Raw genomic sequence first — 19832 nt, forward strand, 5'->3', positions numbered from 1 at the left:
GCTGTTTTTATCCAACGCAATCATAGGTTTGAACGTTGTTTTCAATTTAGACTTGTTTATACTTTTTCGTTTGGGCTTGTATTATATTTGCCTTCGGGTTTATATGATCCGTTCATCCTATTTCGACTCTTCAAAATTCAAGAGTCAATCCCAAATTGAGGTAAATTATATGGCCTTCCAAATACCGTTTCGATTCCTAACATCACTGAAGAGACATTAATTGTCGAAATCCGGATATGGTGTACAAATTTTTGCACCTCATGTTTGCGATATACCATCCTTTCCGCAAGTTTTTTGTTTTCTGTTTGGTATTAAATTAATATAATTAAGATCCATTGTGTTACATCTGTGATCCGTTTATTTGGCAATCGCCATGGCACATGTGGCAGTCAGCAGAGTTTAAGAACATCCGTTGTTCGACCTGCTAGTCAAATGCGTTTTGTTAAAATATACTTTTTCACTTTTTTGGTCTTTTGGAAAATGTTGTTTGTGCTGTATTTAGACCCCTCTACAAAGAAATTTGTTTTGCATGCACACTTATGAAAATTGCGGTTTTTATCCAACGCAATCATAGGTTTGAACGTTGTTTTCAATTTAGACTTGTTTATATTTTTTCGTCTGGGCTTGTATTATATTTGCCTTCGGGTTTATATGATCCGTTCATCCTATTTCGACTCTTCAAAATTCAAGAGTCAATCCCAAATTGAGGTAAATTATATGGCCTTCCAAATACCGTTTCGATTCCTAATATCACTGAAGAGACATTAATTGTCGAAATCCGGATATGGTGTACAAACTTTTGCACCTCATGTTTGCGATATACCATCTTTTCCGCAAGTTTTTGTTTTCTGTTTGGTATTAAAGTAATATAATTAAGATCCATTGTGTTACATCTGTGATCCGTTTATTTGGCAATCGCCATGGCAGTCAGCAGAGTTTAAGAACATCCGTTGTTCGACCTGCTAGTCAAATGCGTTTTGTTAAAATATACTTTTTCACTTTTTTGGTCTTTTGGAAAATGTTGTTTGTGCTGTATTTAGAACCCTCTACAAAGAAATTTGTTTTGCATGGACACGTATAAAAATTGCGGTTTTTATCCAACGCAATCATAGGTTTGAACGTTGTTTTCAATTTAGACTTGTTTATATTTTTTCGTTTAGGCTTGTACTATATTTGCCTTCGGGTTTATATGATCCGTTCATCCTATTTCGACTCTTCAAAATTCAAGAGTTAATCCCAAATTGAGGTAAATTATATGGCCTTCCAAATACCGTTTCGATTCCTAATATCACTGAAGAGACATTAATTGTCGAAATCCGGATATGGTGTACAAACTTTTGCACCTCATGTTTGCGATATACCATCTTTTCCGCAAGTTTTTTGTTTTCTGTTTGGTATTAAAGTAATATAATTAAGATCCATTGTGTTACATCTGTGATCCGTTTATTTGGCAATCGCCATGGCAGTCAGCAGAGTTTAAGAACATCCGTTGTTCGACCTGCTAGTCAAATGCGTTTTGTTAAAATATACTTTTTCACTTTTTTGGTCTTTTGGAAAATGTTGTTTGTGCTGTATTTAGACCCCTCTACAAAGAAATTTGTTTTGCATGCACACGTATAAAAATTGCGGTTTTTATCCAACGCAGTCATAGGTTTGAACGTTGTTTTCAATTTAGACTTGTTTATATTTTTTCGTTTGGGCTTGTATTATATTTGCCTTCGGGTTTATATGATCCGTTCATCCTATTTCGACTCTTCAAAATTCAAGAGTCAATCCCAAATTGAGGTAAATTATATGGCCTTCCAAATACCGTTTCGATTCCTAACATCACTGAAAAGACATTAATTGTCGAAATCCGGATATGGTGTACAAATTTTTGCACCTCATGTTTGCGATATACCATCTTTTCCGCAAGTTTATTGTTTTCTGTTTGGTATTAAATTAATATAATTAAGATCCATTGTGTTACATCTGTGTTCCTTTTATTTGGCAATCGCCATGGCAGTCAGCAGAGTTTAAGAACATCCGTCTTTCAACCTGCTAGTCAAATGCGTTTTGTTAAAATATACTTTTTCACTTTTTTGGTCTTTTGGAAAATGTTGTTTGTGCTGTATTTAGACCCCTCTACAAAGAAATTTGTTTTGCATGCACACGTATAAAAATTGCGGTTTTTATCCAACGCAATCATAGGTTTGGACGTTGTTTTCAATTTAGACTTGTTTATATTTTTTCGTTTGGGCTTGTATTATATTTGCCTTCGGGTTTATATGATCCGTTCATCCTATTTCGACTCTTCAAAATTCAAGAGTCAATCCCAAATTGAGGTAAATTATATGGCCTTCCAAATACCATTTCGATTCCTAACATCACTGAAGAGACATTAATTGTCAAAATCCGGATATGGTGTTCAAATTTTTGCACCTCATGTTTGCAATATACCATCTTTTCCGCAAGTTTATTGTTTTCTGTTTGGTATTAAATTAATATAATTAAGATCCATTGTGTTACATCTGTGATCCGTTTATTTGGCAATCGCCATGGCACATGTGGCAGTCAGCAGAGTTTAAGAACATCCGTTGTTCGACCAACTAGTCAAATGCGTTTTGTTAAAATATACTTTTTCACTTTTTTTGGTCTTTTCGAAAATGTTGTTTGTGCTGTATTTAGACCCCTCTACAAAGAAATTTGTTTTCTGTTTGGTATTAAATTAATATAATTAAGATCCATTGTGTTACATCTGTGATCCGTTTATTTGGCAATCGCCATGGCAGTCAGCAGAGTTTAAGAACATCCGTTGTTCGACCTGCTAGTCAAATACGTTTTGTTAAAATATAATTTTTCACTTTTTTTGGTCTTTTGGAAAATGTTGTTTGTGCTGTATTTAGACCCCTCTACAAAGAAATTTGTTTTGCATGCACACGTATAAAAATTGCGGTTTTTATCCAACGCAATCATAGTATTGAACGTTGTTTTCAATTTAGACTTGTTTATATTTTTTCGTTTGGGCTTGTATTATATTTGCCTTCGGGTTTATATGATCCGTTCATCCTATTTCGACTCTTCAAAATTCAAGAGTCAATCCCAAATTGAGGTAAATTATATGGCCCTCCAAATACCGTTTCGATTCCTAACATCACTGAAGAGACATTAATTGTCGAAATCCGGATATGGTGTACAAATTTTTGCACCTCATGTTTGCGATATACCATCTTTTCCGTAAGTTTATTGTTTTCTGTTTGGTATTAAATTAATATAATTAAGATCCATTGTGTTACATCTGTGATCCGTTTATTTGGCAATCGCCATGGCAGTCTGCAGAGTTTAAGAACATCCGTTGTTCGACCTGCTAGTCAAATACGTTTTGTTAAAATATAATTTTTCACTTTTTTTGGTCTTTTGGAAAATGTTGTTTGTGCTGTATTTAGACCCCTCTACAAAGAAATTTGTTTTGCATGCACACGTATAAAAATTGCGGTTTTTATCCAACGCAATCATAGTATTGAACGTTGTTTTCAATTTAGACTTGTTTATATTTTTTCGTTTGGGCTTGTATTATATTTGCCTTCGGGTTTATATGATCCGTTCATCCTATTTCGACTCTTCAAAATTCAAGAGTCAATCCCAAATTGAGGTAAATTATATGGCCTTCCAAATACCGTTTCGATTCCTAACATCACTGAAGAGACATTAATTGTCGAAATCCGGATATGGTGTACAAAATTTTGCACCTCATGTTTGCGATATACCATCCTTTCCGCAAGTTTTTTTGTTTTCTGTTTGGTATTAAATTAATATAATTAAGATCCATTGTGTTACATCTGTGATCCGTTTATTTGGCAATCGCCAGGGCACATGTGGCAGTCAGCAGAGTTTAAGAACATCCTTTGTTCGACCTGCTAGTCAAATGCGTTTTGTTAAAATATACTTTTTCACTTTTTTGGTCTTTTGGAAAATGTTGTTTGTGCTGTATTTAGACCCCTCTACAAAGAAATTTGTTTTGCATGCACACGTATAAAAATTGCGGTTTTTATCCAACGCAATCATAGGTTTGAACGTTGTTTTCAATTTAGACTTGTTTATATTTTTTCGTTTGGGCTTGTATTATATTTGCCTTCGGGTTTATATGATCCGTTCATCCTATTTCGACTCTTCAAAATTCAAGAGTCAATCCCAAATTGAGGTAAATTATATGGCCTTCCAAATACCGTTTCGATTCCTAACATCACTGAAGAGACATTAATTGTCGAAATCCGGATATGGTGTTCAAATTTTTGCACCTCATGTTTGCAATATACCATCTTTTCCGCAAGTTTATTGTTTTCTGTTTGGTATTAAATCAATATAATTAAGATCCATTGTGTTACATCTGTGATCCGTTTATTTGGCAATCGCCATGGCAGTCAGCAGAGTTTAAGAACATCCGTTATTCGACCTGCTAGTCAAATGCGTTTTGTTAAAATATACTTTTTCACTTTTTTGGTCTTTTGGAAAATGTTGTTTGTGCTGTATTTAGACCCCTCTACAAAGAAATTTGTTTTGCATGCACACGTATGAAAAAATTGCGGTTTTTATCCAACGCAATCATAGGTTTGAACGTTGTTTTCAATTTAGACTTGTTTATATTCGTTTGGGCTTGTAATATATTTGCCTTCGGGTTTATATGATCCGTTCATCCTATTTCGACTCTTCAAAATTCAAGAGTCAATCCCAAATTGAGGTAAATTATATGGCCTTCCAAAGACCGTTTCGATTCCTAATATCACTGAAGAGACATTAATTGTCGAAATCCGGATATGGTGTTCAAACTTTTGCACCTCATGTTTGCGATATACCATCTTTTCCGCAAGTTTATTGTTTTCTGTTTGGTATTAAATTAATATAATTAAGATCCATTGTGTTACAGCTGTGATCCGTTTATTTGGCAATCGCCATGGCAGTCAGCAGAGTTTAACAACATCCGTTGTTCGACCTGCTAGTCAAATGCGTTTTGTTAAAATATACTTTTTCACTTTTTTTGGTCTTTTGGAAAATGTTGTTTGTGCTGTATTTAGACCCCTCTACAAAGAAATTTGTTTTGCATGGACACGTATAAAAATTGCGGTTTTTATCCAACGCAATCATAGGTTTGAACGTTGTTTTCAATTTAGACTTGTTTATATTTTTTCGTCTGGGCTTGTATTATATTTGCCTTCGGGTTTATATGATCCGTTCATCCTATTTCGACTCTTCAAAATTCAAGAGTCAATCCCAAATTGAGGTAAATTATATGGCCTTCCAAATACCGTTTCGATTCCTAACATCACTGAAGAGACATTAATTGTCGAAATCCGGATATGGTGTACAAATTTTTGCACCTCATGTTTGCGATATACCATCCTTTCCGCAAATTTTTTGTTTTCTGTTTGGTATTAAATTAATATAATTAAGATCCATTGTGTTACATCTGTGATCCGTTTATTTGGCAATAGCCATGGCAGTCAGCAGAGTTTAAGAACATCCGTTGTTCGACCTGCTAGTCAAACGCGTTTTGTTAAAATATACTTTTTCACTTTTTTTGGTCTTTTGGAAAATGTTGTTTGTGCTGTATTTAGACCCTTCTACAAAGAAATTTGTTTTGCATGCACACGTATAAAAATTGCGGTTTTTATCCAACGCAATCATAGGTTTGAACGTTGTTTTCAATTTAGACTTGTTTATACTTTTTCGTTTGGGCTTGTATTATATTTGCCTTCGGGTTTATATGATCCGTTCATCCTATTTCGACTCTTCAAAATTCAAGAGTCAATCCCAAATTGAGGTAAATTATATGGCCTTCCAAATACCGTTTCGATTCCTAACATCACTGAAGAGACATTAATTGTCGAAATCCGGATATGGTGTACAAATTTTTGCACCTCATGTTTGCGATATACCATCCTTTCCGCAAGTTTTTTGTTTTCTGTTTGGTATTAAATTAATATAATTAAGATCCATTGTGTTACATCTGTGATCCGTTTATTTGGCAATCGCCATGGCACATGTGGCAGTCAGCAGAGTTTAAGAACATCCGTTGTTCGACCTGCTAGTCAAATGCGTTTTGTTAAAATATACTTTTTCACTTTTTTGGTCTTTTGGAAAATGTTGTTTGTGCTGTATTTAGACCCCTCTACAAAGAAATTTGTTTTGCATGCACACTTATGAAAATTGCGGTTTTTATCCAACGCAATCATAGGTTTGAACGTTGTTTTCAATTTAGACTTGTTTATATTTTTTCGTCTGGGCTTGTATTATATTTGCCTTCGGGTTTATATGATCCGTTCATCCTATTTCGACTCTTCAAAATTCAAGAGTCAATCCCAAATTGAGGTAAATTATATGGCCTTCCAAATACCGTTTCGATTCCTAACATCACTGAAGAGACATTAATTGTCGAAATCCGGATATGGTGTACAAATTTTTGCACCGCATGTTTGCGATATACCATCTTTTCCGCAAGTTTATTGTTTTCTGTTTGGTATTAAATTAATATAATTAAGATCCATTGTGTTACATCTGTGATCCGTTTATTTGGCAATCGCCATGGCAGTCAGCAGAGTTTAAGAACATCCGTTGTTCGACCTGCTAGTCAAATGCGTTTTGTTAAAATATACTTTTTCACTTTTTTTGGTCTTTTGGAAAATGTTGTTTGTGCTGTATTTAGACCCCTCTACAAAGAAATTTGTTTTGCATGCACACGTATAAAAATTGCGGTTTTTATCCAACGCAATCATAGGTTTGAACGTTGTTTTCAATTTAGACTTGTTTATATTTTTTCGTCTGGGCTTGTATTATATTTGCCTTCGGGTTTATATGATCCGTTCATCCTATTTCGACTCTTCAAAATTCAAGAGTCAATCCCAAATTGAGGTAAATTATATGGCCTTCCAAATACCGTTTCGATTCCTAACATCACTGAAGAGACATTAATTGTCGAAATCCGGATATGGTGTACAAATTTTTGCATCTCATGTTTGCGATATACCATCCTTTCCGCAAATTTTTTGTTTTCTGTTTGGTATTAAATTAATATAATTAAGATCCATTGTGTTACATCTGTGATCCGTTTATTTGGCAATTGCCATGACAGTCAGCAGAGTTTAAGAACATCCGTTGTTCGACCTGCTAGTGAAACGCGTTTTGTTAAAATATACTTTTTCACTTTTTTTGGTCTTTTGGAAAATGTTGTTTGTGCTATATTTAGACCCTTCTACAAAGAAATTTGTTTTGCATGCACACGTATAAAAATTGCGGTTTTTATCCAACGCAATCATAGGTTTGAACGTTGTTTTCAATTTAGACTTGTTTATACTTTTTCGTTTGGGCTTGTATTATATTTGCCTTCGGGTTTATATGATCCGTTCATCCTATTTCGACTCTTCAAAATTCAAGAGTCAATCCCAAATTGAGGTAAATTATATGGCCTTCCAAATACCGTTTCGATTCCTAACATCACTGAAGAGACATTAATTGTCGAAATCCGGATATGGTGTACAAATTTTTGCACCTCATGTTTGCGATATACCATCCTTTCCGCAAGTTTTTTGTTTTCTGTTTGGTATTAAATTAATATAATTAAGATCCATTGTGTTACATCTGTGATCCGTTTATTTGGCAATCGCCATGGCACATGTGGCAGTCAGCAGAGTTTAAGAACATCCGTTGTTCGACCTGCTAGTCAAATGCGTTTTGTTAAAATATACTTTTTCACTTTTTTGGTCTTTTGGAAAATGTTGTTTGTGCTGTATTTAGACCCCTCTACAAAGAAATTTGTTTTGCATGCACACTTATGAAAATTGCGGTTTTTATCCAACGCAATCATAGGTTTGAACGTTGTTTTCAATTTAGACTTGTTTATATTTTTTCGTTTGGGCTTGTATTATATTTGCCTTCGGGTTTATATGATCCGTTCATCCTATTTCGACTCTTCAAAATTCAAGAGTCAATCCCAAATTGAGGTAAATTATATGGCCTTCCAAATACCGTTTCGATTCCTAACATCACTGAAGAGACATTAATTGTCGAAATCCGGATATGGTGTACAAATTTGTGCACCTCATGTTTGCGATATACAATCTTTTCCGCAAGTTTATTGTTTTCTGTGTGGTATTAAATTAATATAATTAAGATCCATTGTGTTACATCTGTGATCTGTTTATTTGGCAATCGCCATGGCAGTCAGCAGAGTTTAAGAATATTCGTTGTTCGACCTGCTAGTCAAATGCGTTTTGTTAAAATATACTTTTTCACTTTTTTGGTCTTTTGGAAAATGTTGTTTTTGCTGTATTTAGACCCCTCTACAAAGAAATTTGTTTTGAATGCACACTTATGAAAATTGCGGTTTTTATCCAACGCAATCATAGGTTTGAACGTTGTTTTCAATTTAGACTTGTTTATATTTTTTCGTTTGGGCTTGAATTATATTTGCCTTCGGGTTTATATGATCCGTTCATCCTATTTCGACTCTTCAAAATTCAAGAGTCAATCCCAAATTGAGGTAAATTATATGGCCTTCCAAATACCGTTTCGATTCCTAACATCACTGAAGAGACATTAATTGTCGAAATCCGGATATGGTGTACAAATTTTTGTACCTCATGTTTGCGATATACAATCTTTTCCGCAAGTTTATTGTTTTCTGTTTGGTATTTAATTAATATAATTAAGATCCATTGTGTTACATCTGTGATCCGTTTATTTGGCAATCGCCATGGCAGTCAGCAGAGTTTAAGAACATCCGTTGTTCGACCTGCTAGTCAAATGCGTTTTGTTAAAATATACTTTTTCACTTTTTTGGTCTTTTGGAAAATGTTGTTTGTGCTGTATTTAGACCCCTCTACAAAGAAATTTGTTTTGCATGCACACGTATAAAAATTGCGGTTTTTATCCAACGCAATCATAGGTTTGAACGTTGTTTTCAATTTAGACTTGTTTATATTTTTTCGTTTGGGCTTGTAATATATTTGCCTTCGGGTTTATATAATCCGTTCATCCTATTTCGACTCTTCAAAATTCAAGAGTCAATCCCAAATTGAGGTAAATTATATGGCCTTCCAAATACCGTTTCGATTTCTAATATCACTGAAGAGACATTAATTGTCGAAATCCGGATATGGTGTACAAACTTTTGCACCTCATGTTTGCGATATACCATCTTTTCCGCAAGTTTATTGTTTTCTGTTTGGTATTAAATTAATATAATTAAGATCCATTGTGTTACATCTGTGATCCGTTTATTTGGCAATCGCCATGGCAGTCAGCAGAGTTTAAGAACATCCGTTGTTCGACCTGCTAGTCAAATGCGTTTTGTTAAAATATACTTTTTCACTTTTTTGGTCTCTTGGAAAATGTTGTTTTTGCTGTATTTAGACCCCTCTACAAAGAAATTTGTTTTGCATGCACACGTATAAAAATTGCGGTTTTTATCCAACGCAATCATAGGTTTGAACGTTGTTTTCAATTTAGACTTGTTTATATTTTTTCGTTTGGGCTTGTATTATATTTGCCTTCGGGTTTATATGATCCGTTCATCCTATTTCGACTCTTCAAAATTCAAGAGTCAATCCCAAATTGAGGTAAATTATATGGCCTTCCAAATACCGTTTCGATTCTTAACATCACTAAAGAGACATTAATTGTCGAAATCCGGATATGGTGTACAAATTTTTGCACCTCATGTTTGCGATATACCATCTTTTCCGCAAGTTTATTGTTTTCTGTTTGGTATTATATTAATATAATTAAGATCCATTGTGTTACATCTGTGATCCGTTTATTTGGCAATCGCCATGGCAGTCAGCAGAGTTTAAGAACATCCGTTGTTCGACCTGCTAGTCAAATGCGTTTTGTTAAAATATACTTTTTCACTTTTTTGGTCTTTTGAAAAATGTTGTTTGTGCTGTATTTAGACCCCTCTACAAAGAAATTTTTTTGCATGCACACGTATAAAAATTGCGGTTTTTATCCAACGCAATCATAGGTTTGAACGTTGTTTTCAATTTAGACTTGTTTATATTTTTTCGTTTGGGCTTGTATTATATTTGCCTTCGGGTTTATATGATCCGTTCATCCTATTTCGACTCTTCAAAATTCAAGAGTCAATCTCAAATTGAGGTAAATTATATGGCCTTCCAAATACCGTTTCGATTCCTAACATCACTGAAGAGACATTAATTGTCGAAATCCGGAAATGGTGTACAAACTTTTGCACCTCATGTTTGCGATATACCATCTTTTCCGCAAGTTCATTGTTTTCTGTTTGGTATTAAATTAATATAATTAAGATCCATTGTGTTACATCTGTGATCCGTTTATTTGGCAATCGCCATGGCAGTCAGCAGAGTTTAAGAACATCCGTTGTTCGACCTGCTAGTCAAATGCGTTTTGTTAAAATATACTTTTTCACTTTTTTGGTCTTTTGGAAAATGTTGTTTGTGCTGTATTTAGACCCCTCTACAAAGAAATTTGTTTTGCGTGCACACATATAAAAATTGCGGTTTTTATCCAACGCAATCATAGGTTTGAACGTTGTTTTCAATTTAGACTTGTTTATATTTTTTCGTTTGGGCTTGTATTATATTTGCCTTCGGGTTTATATGATCCGTTCATCCTATTTCGACTCTTCAAAATTCAAGAGTCAATCCCAAATTGAGGTAAATTATATGGCCTTCCAAATACCGTTTCGATTCTTAACATCACTGAAGAGACATTAATTGTCGAAATCCGGATATGGTGTACAAATTTTTGCACCTCATGTTTGCGATATACCATCTTTTCCGCAAGTTTATTGTTTTCTATTTGGTATTAAATTAAGATAATTAAGATCCATTGTGTTACATCTGTGATCCGTTTATTTGGCAATCGCCATGGCAGTCAGCAGAGTTTAAGAACATCCGTTGTTCGACCTGCTAGTCAAATGCGTTTTGTTAAAATATACTTTTTCACTTTTTTGGTCTTTTGGAAAATGTTGTTTTTGCTGTATTTAGACCCCTCTACAAAGAAATTTGTTTTGCATGCACACGTATAAAAATTGCGCTTTTTATCCAACGCAATCATAGGTTTGAACGTTGTTTTCAATTTAGAATTGTTTATATTTTTTCGTTTGGGCTTGTATTATATTTGCCTTCGGGTTTATATGATCCGTTCATCCTATTTCGACTCTTCAAAATTAAAGAGTCAATCCCAAATTGAGGTAAATTATATGGCCTTCCAAATACCGTTTCGATTCTTAACATCACTGAAGAGACATTAATTGTCGAAATCCGGATATGGTGTACAAATTTTTGCACCTCATGTTTGCGATATACCATCTTTTCCGCAAGTTTATTGTTTTCTGTTTGGTATTAAATTAACATAATTAAGATCCATTGTGTTACATCTGTGATCCGTTTATTTGGCAATCGCCATGGCACATGTGGCAGTCAGCAGAGTTTAAGAACATCCGTTGTTCGACCTGCTAGTCAAATGCGTTTTGTTAAAATATACTTTTTCACTTTTTTGGTCTTTTGGAAAATGTTGTTTTTGCTGTATTTAGACCCCTCTACAAAGAAATTTGTTTTGCATGCACACGTATAAAAATTGCGGTTTTTATCCAACGCAATCATAGGTTTGAACGTTGTTTTCAATTTAGACTTGTTTATATTTTTTCGTTTGGGCTTGTATTATATTTGCCTTCGGGTTTATATGATCCGTTCATCCTATTTCGACTCTTCAAAATTCAAGAGTCAATCCCAAATTGAGGTAAATTATATGGCCTTCCAAATACCGTTTCGATTCTTAACATTACTGAAGAGACATTAATTGTCGAAATCCGGATATGGTGTACAAATTTTTGCACCTCATGTTTGCGATATACCATCTTTTCCGCAAGTTTATTGTTTTCTGTTTGGTATTAAATTAATATAATTAAGATCCATTGTGTTACATCTGTGATCCGTTTATTTGGCAATCGCCATGGTTCATGTGGCAGTCAGCAGAGTTTAAGAACATCCGTTGTTCGACCTGCTAGTCAAATGCGTTTTGTTAAAATATACTTTTTCACTTTTTTGGTCTTTTGGAAAATGTTGTTTGTGCTGTATTTAGACCCCTCTACAAAGAAATTTGTTTTGCATGCACACGTATAAAAATTGCGGTTTTTATCCAACGCAATCATAGGTTTGAACGTTGTTTTCAATTTAGACTTGTTTATATTTTTTCGTTTGGGCTTGTATTATATTTGCCTTCGGGTTTATATGATCCGTTCATCCTATTTCGACTCTTCAAAATTCAAGAGTCAAACCCAAATTGAGGTAAATTATATGGCCTTCCAAATACCGTTTCGATTCCTAACATCACTGAAGAGACATTAATTGTCGAAATCCGGATATGGTGTACACATTTTTGCACCTCATGTTTGCGATATACCATCTTTTCCGCAAGTTTATTGTTTTCTGTTTGGTATTAAATTAATATAATTAAGATCCATTGTGTTACATCTGTGATCCGTTTATTTGACAATCGCCATGGCAGTCAGCAGAGTTTAAGAACATCCGTTGTTCGACCTGCTAGTCAAATGCGTTTTGTTAAAATATACTTTTTCACTTTTTTGGTCTTTTGGAAAATGTTGTTTTTGCTGTATTAAGACCCCTCTACAAAGAAATTTGTTTTGCAGCACACGTATAAAAATTGCGGTTTTTATCCAACGCAATCATAGGTTTGAACGTTGTTTTCAATTTAGACTTGTTTATATATTTTCGTTTGGGCTTGTATTATATTTGCCTTCGGGTTTATATGATCCGTTCATCCTATTTCGACTCTTCAAAATTCAAGAGTCAATCCCAAATTGAGGTAAATTATATGGCCTTCCAAATACCGTTTCGATTCTTAACATCACTGAAGAGACATTAATTGTCGAAATCCGGATATGGTGTACAAATTTTTGCACCTCATGTTTGCGATATACCATCTTTTTCGCCAGTTTATTGTTTTCTGTTTGGTATTAAATTAATATAATTAAGATCCATTGTGTTACATCTGTGATCCGTTTATTTGGCAATCGCCATGGCAGTCAGCAGAATTTAAGAACATCCGTTGTTCGACCTGCTAGTCAAGTGCGTTTTGTTAAAATATACATTTTCACTTTTTTGGTCTTTTGGAAAATGTTGTTTGTGCTGTATTTAGACCCCTCTACAAAGAAATTTGTTTTGCATGCACACGTATGAAAATTGCGGTTTTTATCCAACGCAATCATAGGTTTGAACGTTGTTTTCAATTTACACTTGTTTATATTTTTTCGTTTGGGCTTGTATTATATTTGCCTTCGGGTTTATATGATCCGTTCATCCTATTTCGACTCTTCAAAATTCAAGAGTCAATCCCAAATTGAGGTAAATTATATGGCCTTCCAAATACCGTTTCGATTCCTAACATCACTGAAGAGACATTAATTGTCGAAATCCGGATATGGTGTACAAATTTTTGCATCTCATGTTTGCAATATACCATCTTTTCCGCAAGTTTATTGTTTTCTGTTTGGTATTAAATTTGTATAATTAAGATCCATTGTGTTACATCTGTGATCCGTTTATTTGGCAATCGCCATGGCAGTCAGCAGAGTTTAAGAACATCCGTTGTTCGATCTGCTAGTCAAATGCGTTTTGTTAAAATATACTTTTTCACTTTTTTGGTCTTTTGGAAAATGTTGTTTGTGCTGTATTTAGACCCCTCTACAAAGAAATTTGTTTTGCATGCACACGTATAAAAATTGCGGTTTTATCCAACGCAATCATAGGTTTGAACGTTTGTAATTATTTGTTAGTGCTCGTGTCTCTCGTTCTTCTTTTTATGCTTTTGTTTATAGTGTAATAGTTGTATTGGACATACCCCTATCTTTTTTCTCTAGAAATATCTTTGGCATGTCATGATGTTTGTCTTCTTTATTCGTGCTGCAAAAAGTTAAATATTTGAGTTAAATATTTTCTTAAACTTTACAAACATGTGGTTAATCCGTATGCAAATAGTTTGAAACAACGAACTTTTATTGGTCGTCATATATGTTGAGGGGTTTGATTCCATGGTCTACTGGTCTGTAACTACAGTATGATATCATTTTGAATTGTGAAATTCTTTAGGATTTTCTTTTAAGCGAGAGAGACACATTTTTTCTTGACAACATTATTTTTGTAAATTTTTATTATATTCTATAGCGTGCCCGAAGTCTAAAAGTATCATGTTTTTACGGTTGACGCCCGGAGTAAACATAAGGTTTTAGATGCTAAACCGCAAACAAAATTACGGGGAATTTTTATTTATTACAATTTTAAGCCAAAATAATAATAAAAAATAGGATTCAGTTGCATTCGAATGGAAATAGCCGTATTGTAATTTATATTTCGTGAATGAATAAGTTAGTTGACAGTTTTAAAATTTGATTTACCTATCACCGCGATGCATCGCTAGGTCAACGATTAGTCAACTCAATTTGCGATTGTTATAAATTCATAGTGATTGTTTGCCTCTTAAAATAGAATACTAGTTGCATACTGTAATTATACAGAATAGATAAGGAGATGATCATTCCTGTACACTTAAACATACTTCATGTATTTTGATTACATGTCCTTTATTGATACCTACCAGAAGGTAACACCTCCCGAATCGAAAGCTGATTTTTTTATCAGCTATAGTTAGAGGAGAGGATCAGGCGTCTGCACAATGCTAGACGGTGTTGTCGAAGAAGTGAGAAGATAAAAGTACTCTTTCCAGCCCCTTGTTGGGGTGGAAGTTAAGAATCAGATCTACGCTAACATTATTCGGTTGATTATCAGGATTATATAGATATATAGAGATATAGATCAACTCACTTAGTTGCATCTAAAAGAGGGCATTTTATTGATCCGTTCCAATTGTTTACAGCAATACACTGATAATCTGGAAATAAAGAATTTTATTAGTCAAATCTATTGAAAAGCTTTATTAATTCCGAATGCTTGTTGTTTGGAACACGTTAGGACAATGACAGTCAACGTTGCATCACTTGAGTTGAAACAAAATAGTTGTATTTGTTTACAAACATTATTGATTGATAAACCGTAGCGTTATAAACGGTTTCGATGTGTGCGTATTTCATGTGTTTTTTTTTTTGTTTGTTAATGCATTATATTTGTTGTGATTCAAATATTTAAACTGCTTGTACTTTGACAACATTTATTTATTATATTTATTTGGTCAATGCTTGTAATTAGCAGGGGATATTTGAATTTTGAAACATACATTGCGGTTACCAACTTAACAAACCAAATACGTTAGATAGTAAATGTTTATTTAGCGAAATTTTCTGTTAAAGGTAATAAGACGTTCTAACTGATCTTCAGTTCCTTAATGACTTTTGTACAAGGTTATAATAAGGTTGTTTTCGTGATAAATTACCGGTTTGGGAAACGATTATATGTAGCTATACTGGGTATTATCAATTGTTATGCTAGTACTATGTCTTATGAAAAGTACTTCTACAGAACTTTTGCTAAGTTCTCACTCTTTGCCGTAAAAATTTATTAAAAATATCACTGCATTATGATAATAATCTTCATCGTGTTCGATAGGTTTCTTTGTATGTCTTTTTTTAAATAATTAAAAACACACTCCAGGCAAAACGACTAAATAGTACTGAATTAACATCTTTAGAATACATTTAAACATAGGTTTTAAGGTCCAGACTTTTCAGATGTTGAGAGAAAAAAGGCCGATTAAGATTATATTTATTAAATAGGATAAAAGCTGTGTTTTGTCATATGTGTATGCCAAATATCTTTAGGATATATTGCAATTTTAGGTTGTGAACAAAACGGATGGCTGAAAAGAGAAAAATATTCTGAGGTACAATTTACGTTTACCAACTTATTTTTTAGATATAAAACACCTGAACGTGTAAATATATTCTGCCAATGTCAGATAATTGAAAAAAATTGATTATGTTATTGTTTTTTATTTCTTTTCTTTAAAGATACCAAAGAAGCAAACTAACTTCCTCCTTAAATTAATTATTTGCCATTGTCGTCCAATAGGTAATTTACCGTTGAAAATTAAGAATCCGCCTTATAAAATTAGAGCGAATAAGTTGGTTCAAGTTTCTAATACGTCATTTTTGTTTTCTTAAAAGGTACTGTAGTTCATACTGATAACCGATTATTTGTTGCTATGAACATTGTGGTATGAAATATAGATCATAGATCTGACTACTTAAATTGCAGCAAAACGGTTTTAAGTTTGATCTGTGTATTTAAAAGAAGAATAATATTTGCTGATAATTATAATTAGTGGTTTGATAAGTTTTGAAAATACTGGGTTTTTATAAAGATAAGAAAGAATAAGTAAGCATTTCAATTATGAAAAAAAAATCTGTTTAAAGTTTGAAAGAAATTTCAAAATTGATAGTCGAAGTATGATATCGTTCGTCAAGTAATTACATATGAAGTTTATTTGAATAAAATTGGATATATTTCAAAGTAGGAACGACATGAAAAAAAAAAAATTACAAAACGTGTTATTTTTTTCTTTTTTCCATTGCGTTGTCTGTTTATTTTTTACTTATTTTGAATGTCACTTTGGGATTTGTCGTCTCACATTTCCAAATCTTGCTTAGTCGATCCACGGCATGGGGAAAAAGATTAGTCTCTAAAATGATTTTAACATTTAGTTACAGCTCATCTGCAGTAAATGACCATATCAAAGATATTACATGTGCGTACTGGGGCACTGACTTATACCAGCAGTACAATCGACCAAGTGGCTATAAAAATTCACCGGCTCATCTTCTAAGACTCATAAACGTCTTCTTAATTTAGTTAAGGCAGTAGTTTAGAAATATTCAAATCTACTAAAATTAAAATTGATTGGGAAGAGATAAATCAAGATAACAAACAAAAATGAGGGAATCGTGTGAAACCAATAAGGCGTGGGGACTAGATGCGTTGACATAGAAAGCAGTCAGTTGACTTGTCACAATTAAAATCGCTAAAATTACCGACATGAAGACATAAGAAGCTTTTTCCTTTTGTCATTGACAAGTTAATGCATACATTTTGCTTCTTTTGAATACAAAAAAAAGTCGGGCGATATGGTTGCTTATACATTTATCCATCCAACTCAAAACATATACTGTCGATCAAAAGTTCCTGCAATACATCTGTTACGCTAAGTCTGTTGTGGGAATGAAAGTGGTTCTTTACAGAGTAATATTCGCCAATAAAGGTGTAAACCAACTAAATCATTGTACGTCAGATCCGGTTGCATACGAAAAAGGGTCGAAAAAAATATATTCCCTTGCATTTAACGGTAGTAAGAAATTAATCCTACATTTCATTGCAGTAAAAAATTTCTGAGTCATAAACATATATCTTGGGTGTTTCAAAGCACAATTATTTTTTTTATTTGGTGTTTCTATAGAATGTTTTGGAAACTTGAGGTAACATAATTACTAAAGCTTGTACACAGGAAACAAAGGGGGCGAAATTTTGATTGGTTAACTTCCAGTGATGGTTATTGTCTTATATGCAATGAAATGTTATTTGAAATTTTGCCTTTAGTACTGGCCAGGATAATACTTTACTCATGCCAAGTATTTCTTTATTTGAAACAAAGGTAAATTCTGAACAATGTTTTAAAAAGTGCAAATTTAATAAAGACTAATAGGGGAAAATGAATAGTGGTATTACACCTAAACCAAACAATGAATGCATAACAAATACAAATAAGAAGATTTACAGTGTTCAGTTGTCTAAAACAGTTGGACCGTATTATGTTGTGATACTGTTCCATCAAGAGTCAAGATATGGAATTATCTTGTAACGGAATCAAAGTCATAAATTCAATGTTTTGATCAAGTAAATAAAAAATACATTTTATGTTATATAATGGTAGAAAAGGATATAGAGGTGTTTTTTTTACAGCACGTGAATTTAGCATATCACTATGAATTGTTTTTTATTTGTGGCTGTAACAAATCCTGATCATATGTACTATGTTATTGTTTGTCTTTATTCATGTGGTTAAACTTCAGTTATTGAAAGATGATGTGGACTGTGAAGTATATTTTGTGATTTTTGATATTCATCTTATGCATCATAAGAACAAGTATATATCAAATCATACACTACTTACGTACCAGGTGATAACACGCTATCTGGTGGACAATTTTTCTTGTAGCATGTACAGTCCTCAATAAATGGATCACATTTACATTTTTCAGCAGGTTCAAGTACAAAGGCGTATCCATATGTGTAATCACATCTACATGATCTATCAATATCAGATTCCAAATCATAAAAAACGACCTGCCCTTCTAAACTACATATTGATTTCGCATAAAAGCATTCGTCATTACCATTAGTCGAGAAAGTAAAAGGCTGAAATCTGTTGTCGTCACACGGAACCCGATCAATCCCTCCACTGAACACATTCTTTACGCCTGTAAGAAATAATCATTGTATGCAGTTGTATTAAAATTACACTAAAAACTGTTCATTAAATATATAATTTAATTGTATTGAAATCACATTGTTACAATTAATTTTAATTCATTCCAATCCTATTTATAGGCATAAGTCGTCGTGTCTGGAAAATAAAATAGGAAAAAAAGACTTTAGTGCTTTTCATTATAGAAACTACAAAAATGTCTGGTTATGACTTACCATTCTTTCTACACTGGGTGACTTGAGACATCTCTCGGCATATATGTTCTGAATCTTGTCGTACAGACACCCATATAGTTCAGACGAGTTACAAATTGCAGTTGATCGAAAGTGCCATTGTGATGTATTCGGACATTCAAATTCATAACATAGACGTAGATGGAAATTCTAAAATATAAATATGTGCATTTATGTTATTTTGCAGAATTACAAATAAAGCACAATGGTTTGTTCGTGATTCTCTATGTATCATACATACATTTTGAGTGTAACATGTACAACTTAATACGTGTTACAGTTAGTTGGTATTGTTTCAATTTGACCCGTCTAACCAAGCTTTCTCAATTAACATTGTTACCTCAAAAATCAATAGTGTGTAGTTCATACTCCTTTTCTTCTGACTATCATTGCCTGTGCCTGTTCGGTTTCTATTTAACGTCAGAAACAAGAAGCCTTTACAGGTCGGGGTGGTTTGTCTCAAATGAAATGTGATCAATTAAGTAGTTTCTATTTTATTTGTTTTGATCAATGTTGGTGCCAACATTTTTTTAAATACAATTTATAATGTATGTCAAAGTGGCCCTTCCTTGACAAACAATAGTGCATTTGATGTCATTGTTTACTTAAACGAAACAACAAATTTGCAGAAATGAAATTATTGTTGGGCGAGAATAATGAAATATATGTAGACCATTTTGAGCCAAAATTTACTTATCCATGAGTTTCCATTAAAAATTGAGGATTAATGCGCTCCACAGTATACCTAATTAAGATTTCCAGAAAATCAGGAGTTATTTTTAGAAGTAATTGCCTTACGATTATTCGTATTTCCTTACAAGACGTTAAACAAATGTTGAAAATGTTCATGTAGAAAAATGAGACACGTACAACATGTACAATTTAGGATATATCTGGTTTAAAAGAAGTTGAACTTAAGGTAAAATATTCAGAACGCTGTGAAATTTGCAAAATTTGGTCGAATAGATAAGGATTTTGAATTGGTGGCCTGACACCTAAAATACATACCAATACCGGTCATTCTTATTCCGCTTTTGATAATCTTTGAATAAAAATGATGTTCTAATTTTTGGTGGTGGATATCATTTGAAGATATGTATCAATTTTTTAAGATCATCACTTATTTTGGTAGCA

The 19832-nt window shown here is 33.3% G+C and overlaps 1 protein-coding gene across 1 annotated transcript; it reads right to left on the reverse strand.

Annotated features, from left to right (window-relative positions):
- Window positions 1–13798: 13798 nt before the first annotated feature.
- Window positions 13799–18847, reverse strand: LOC127705084 (uncharacterized). The gene is made up of 4 exons (XM_052209355.1): window positions 18681–18847; window positions 18155–18457; window positions 14856–14922; window positions 13799–13937 (listed from the first exon to the last, which is right to left on the reverse strand). Exons 1-4 carry the CDS (start codon window positions 18709–18711, stop codon window positions 13847–13849), a joined length of 492 nt encoding a protein of 163 aa, XP_052065315.1. The 5' UTR covers window positions 18712–18847; the 3' UTR covers window positions 13799–13846.
- Between the last annotated feature and the right edge of the window lie 985 nt (window positions 18848–19832).

Source organism: Mytilus californianus, unplaced genomic scaffold, assembly GCF_021869535.1.
Source record: "Mytilus californianus isolate M0D057914Y unplaced genomic scaffold, xbMytCali1.0.p SCAF_6, whole genome shotgun sequence".
NCBI lineage: Eukaryota > Metazoa > Mollusca > Bivalvia > Mytilida > Mytilidae > Mytilus > Mytilus californianus.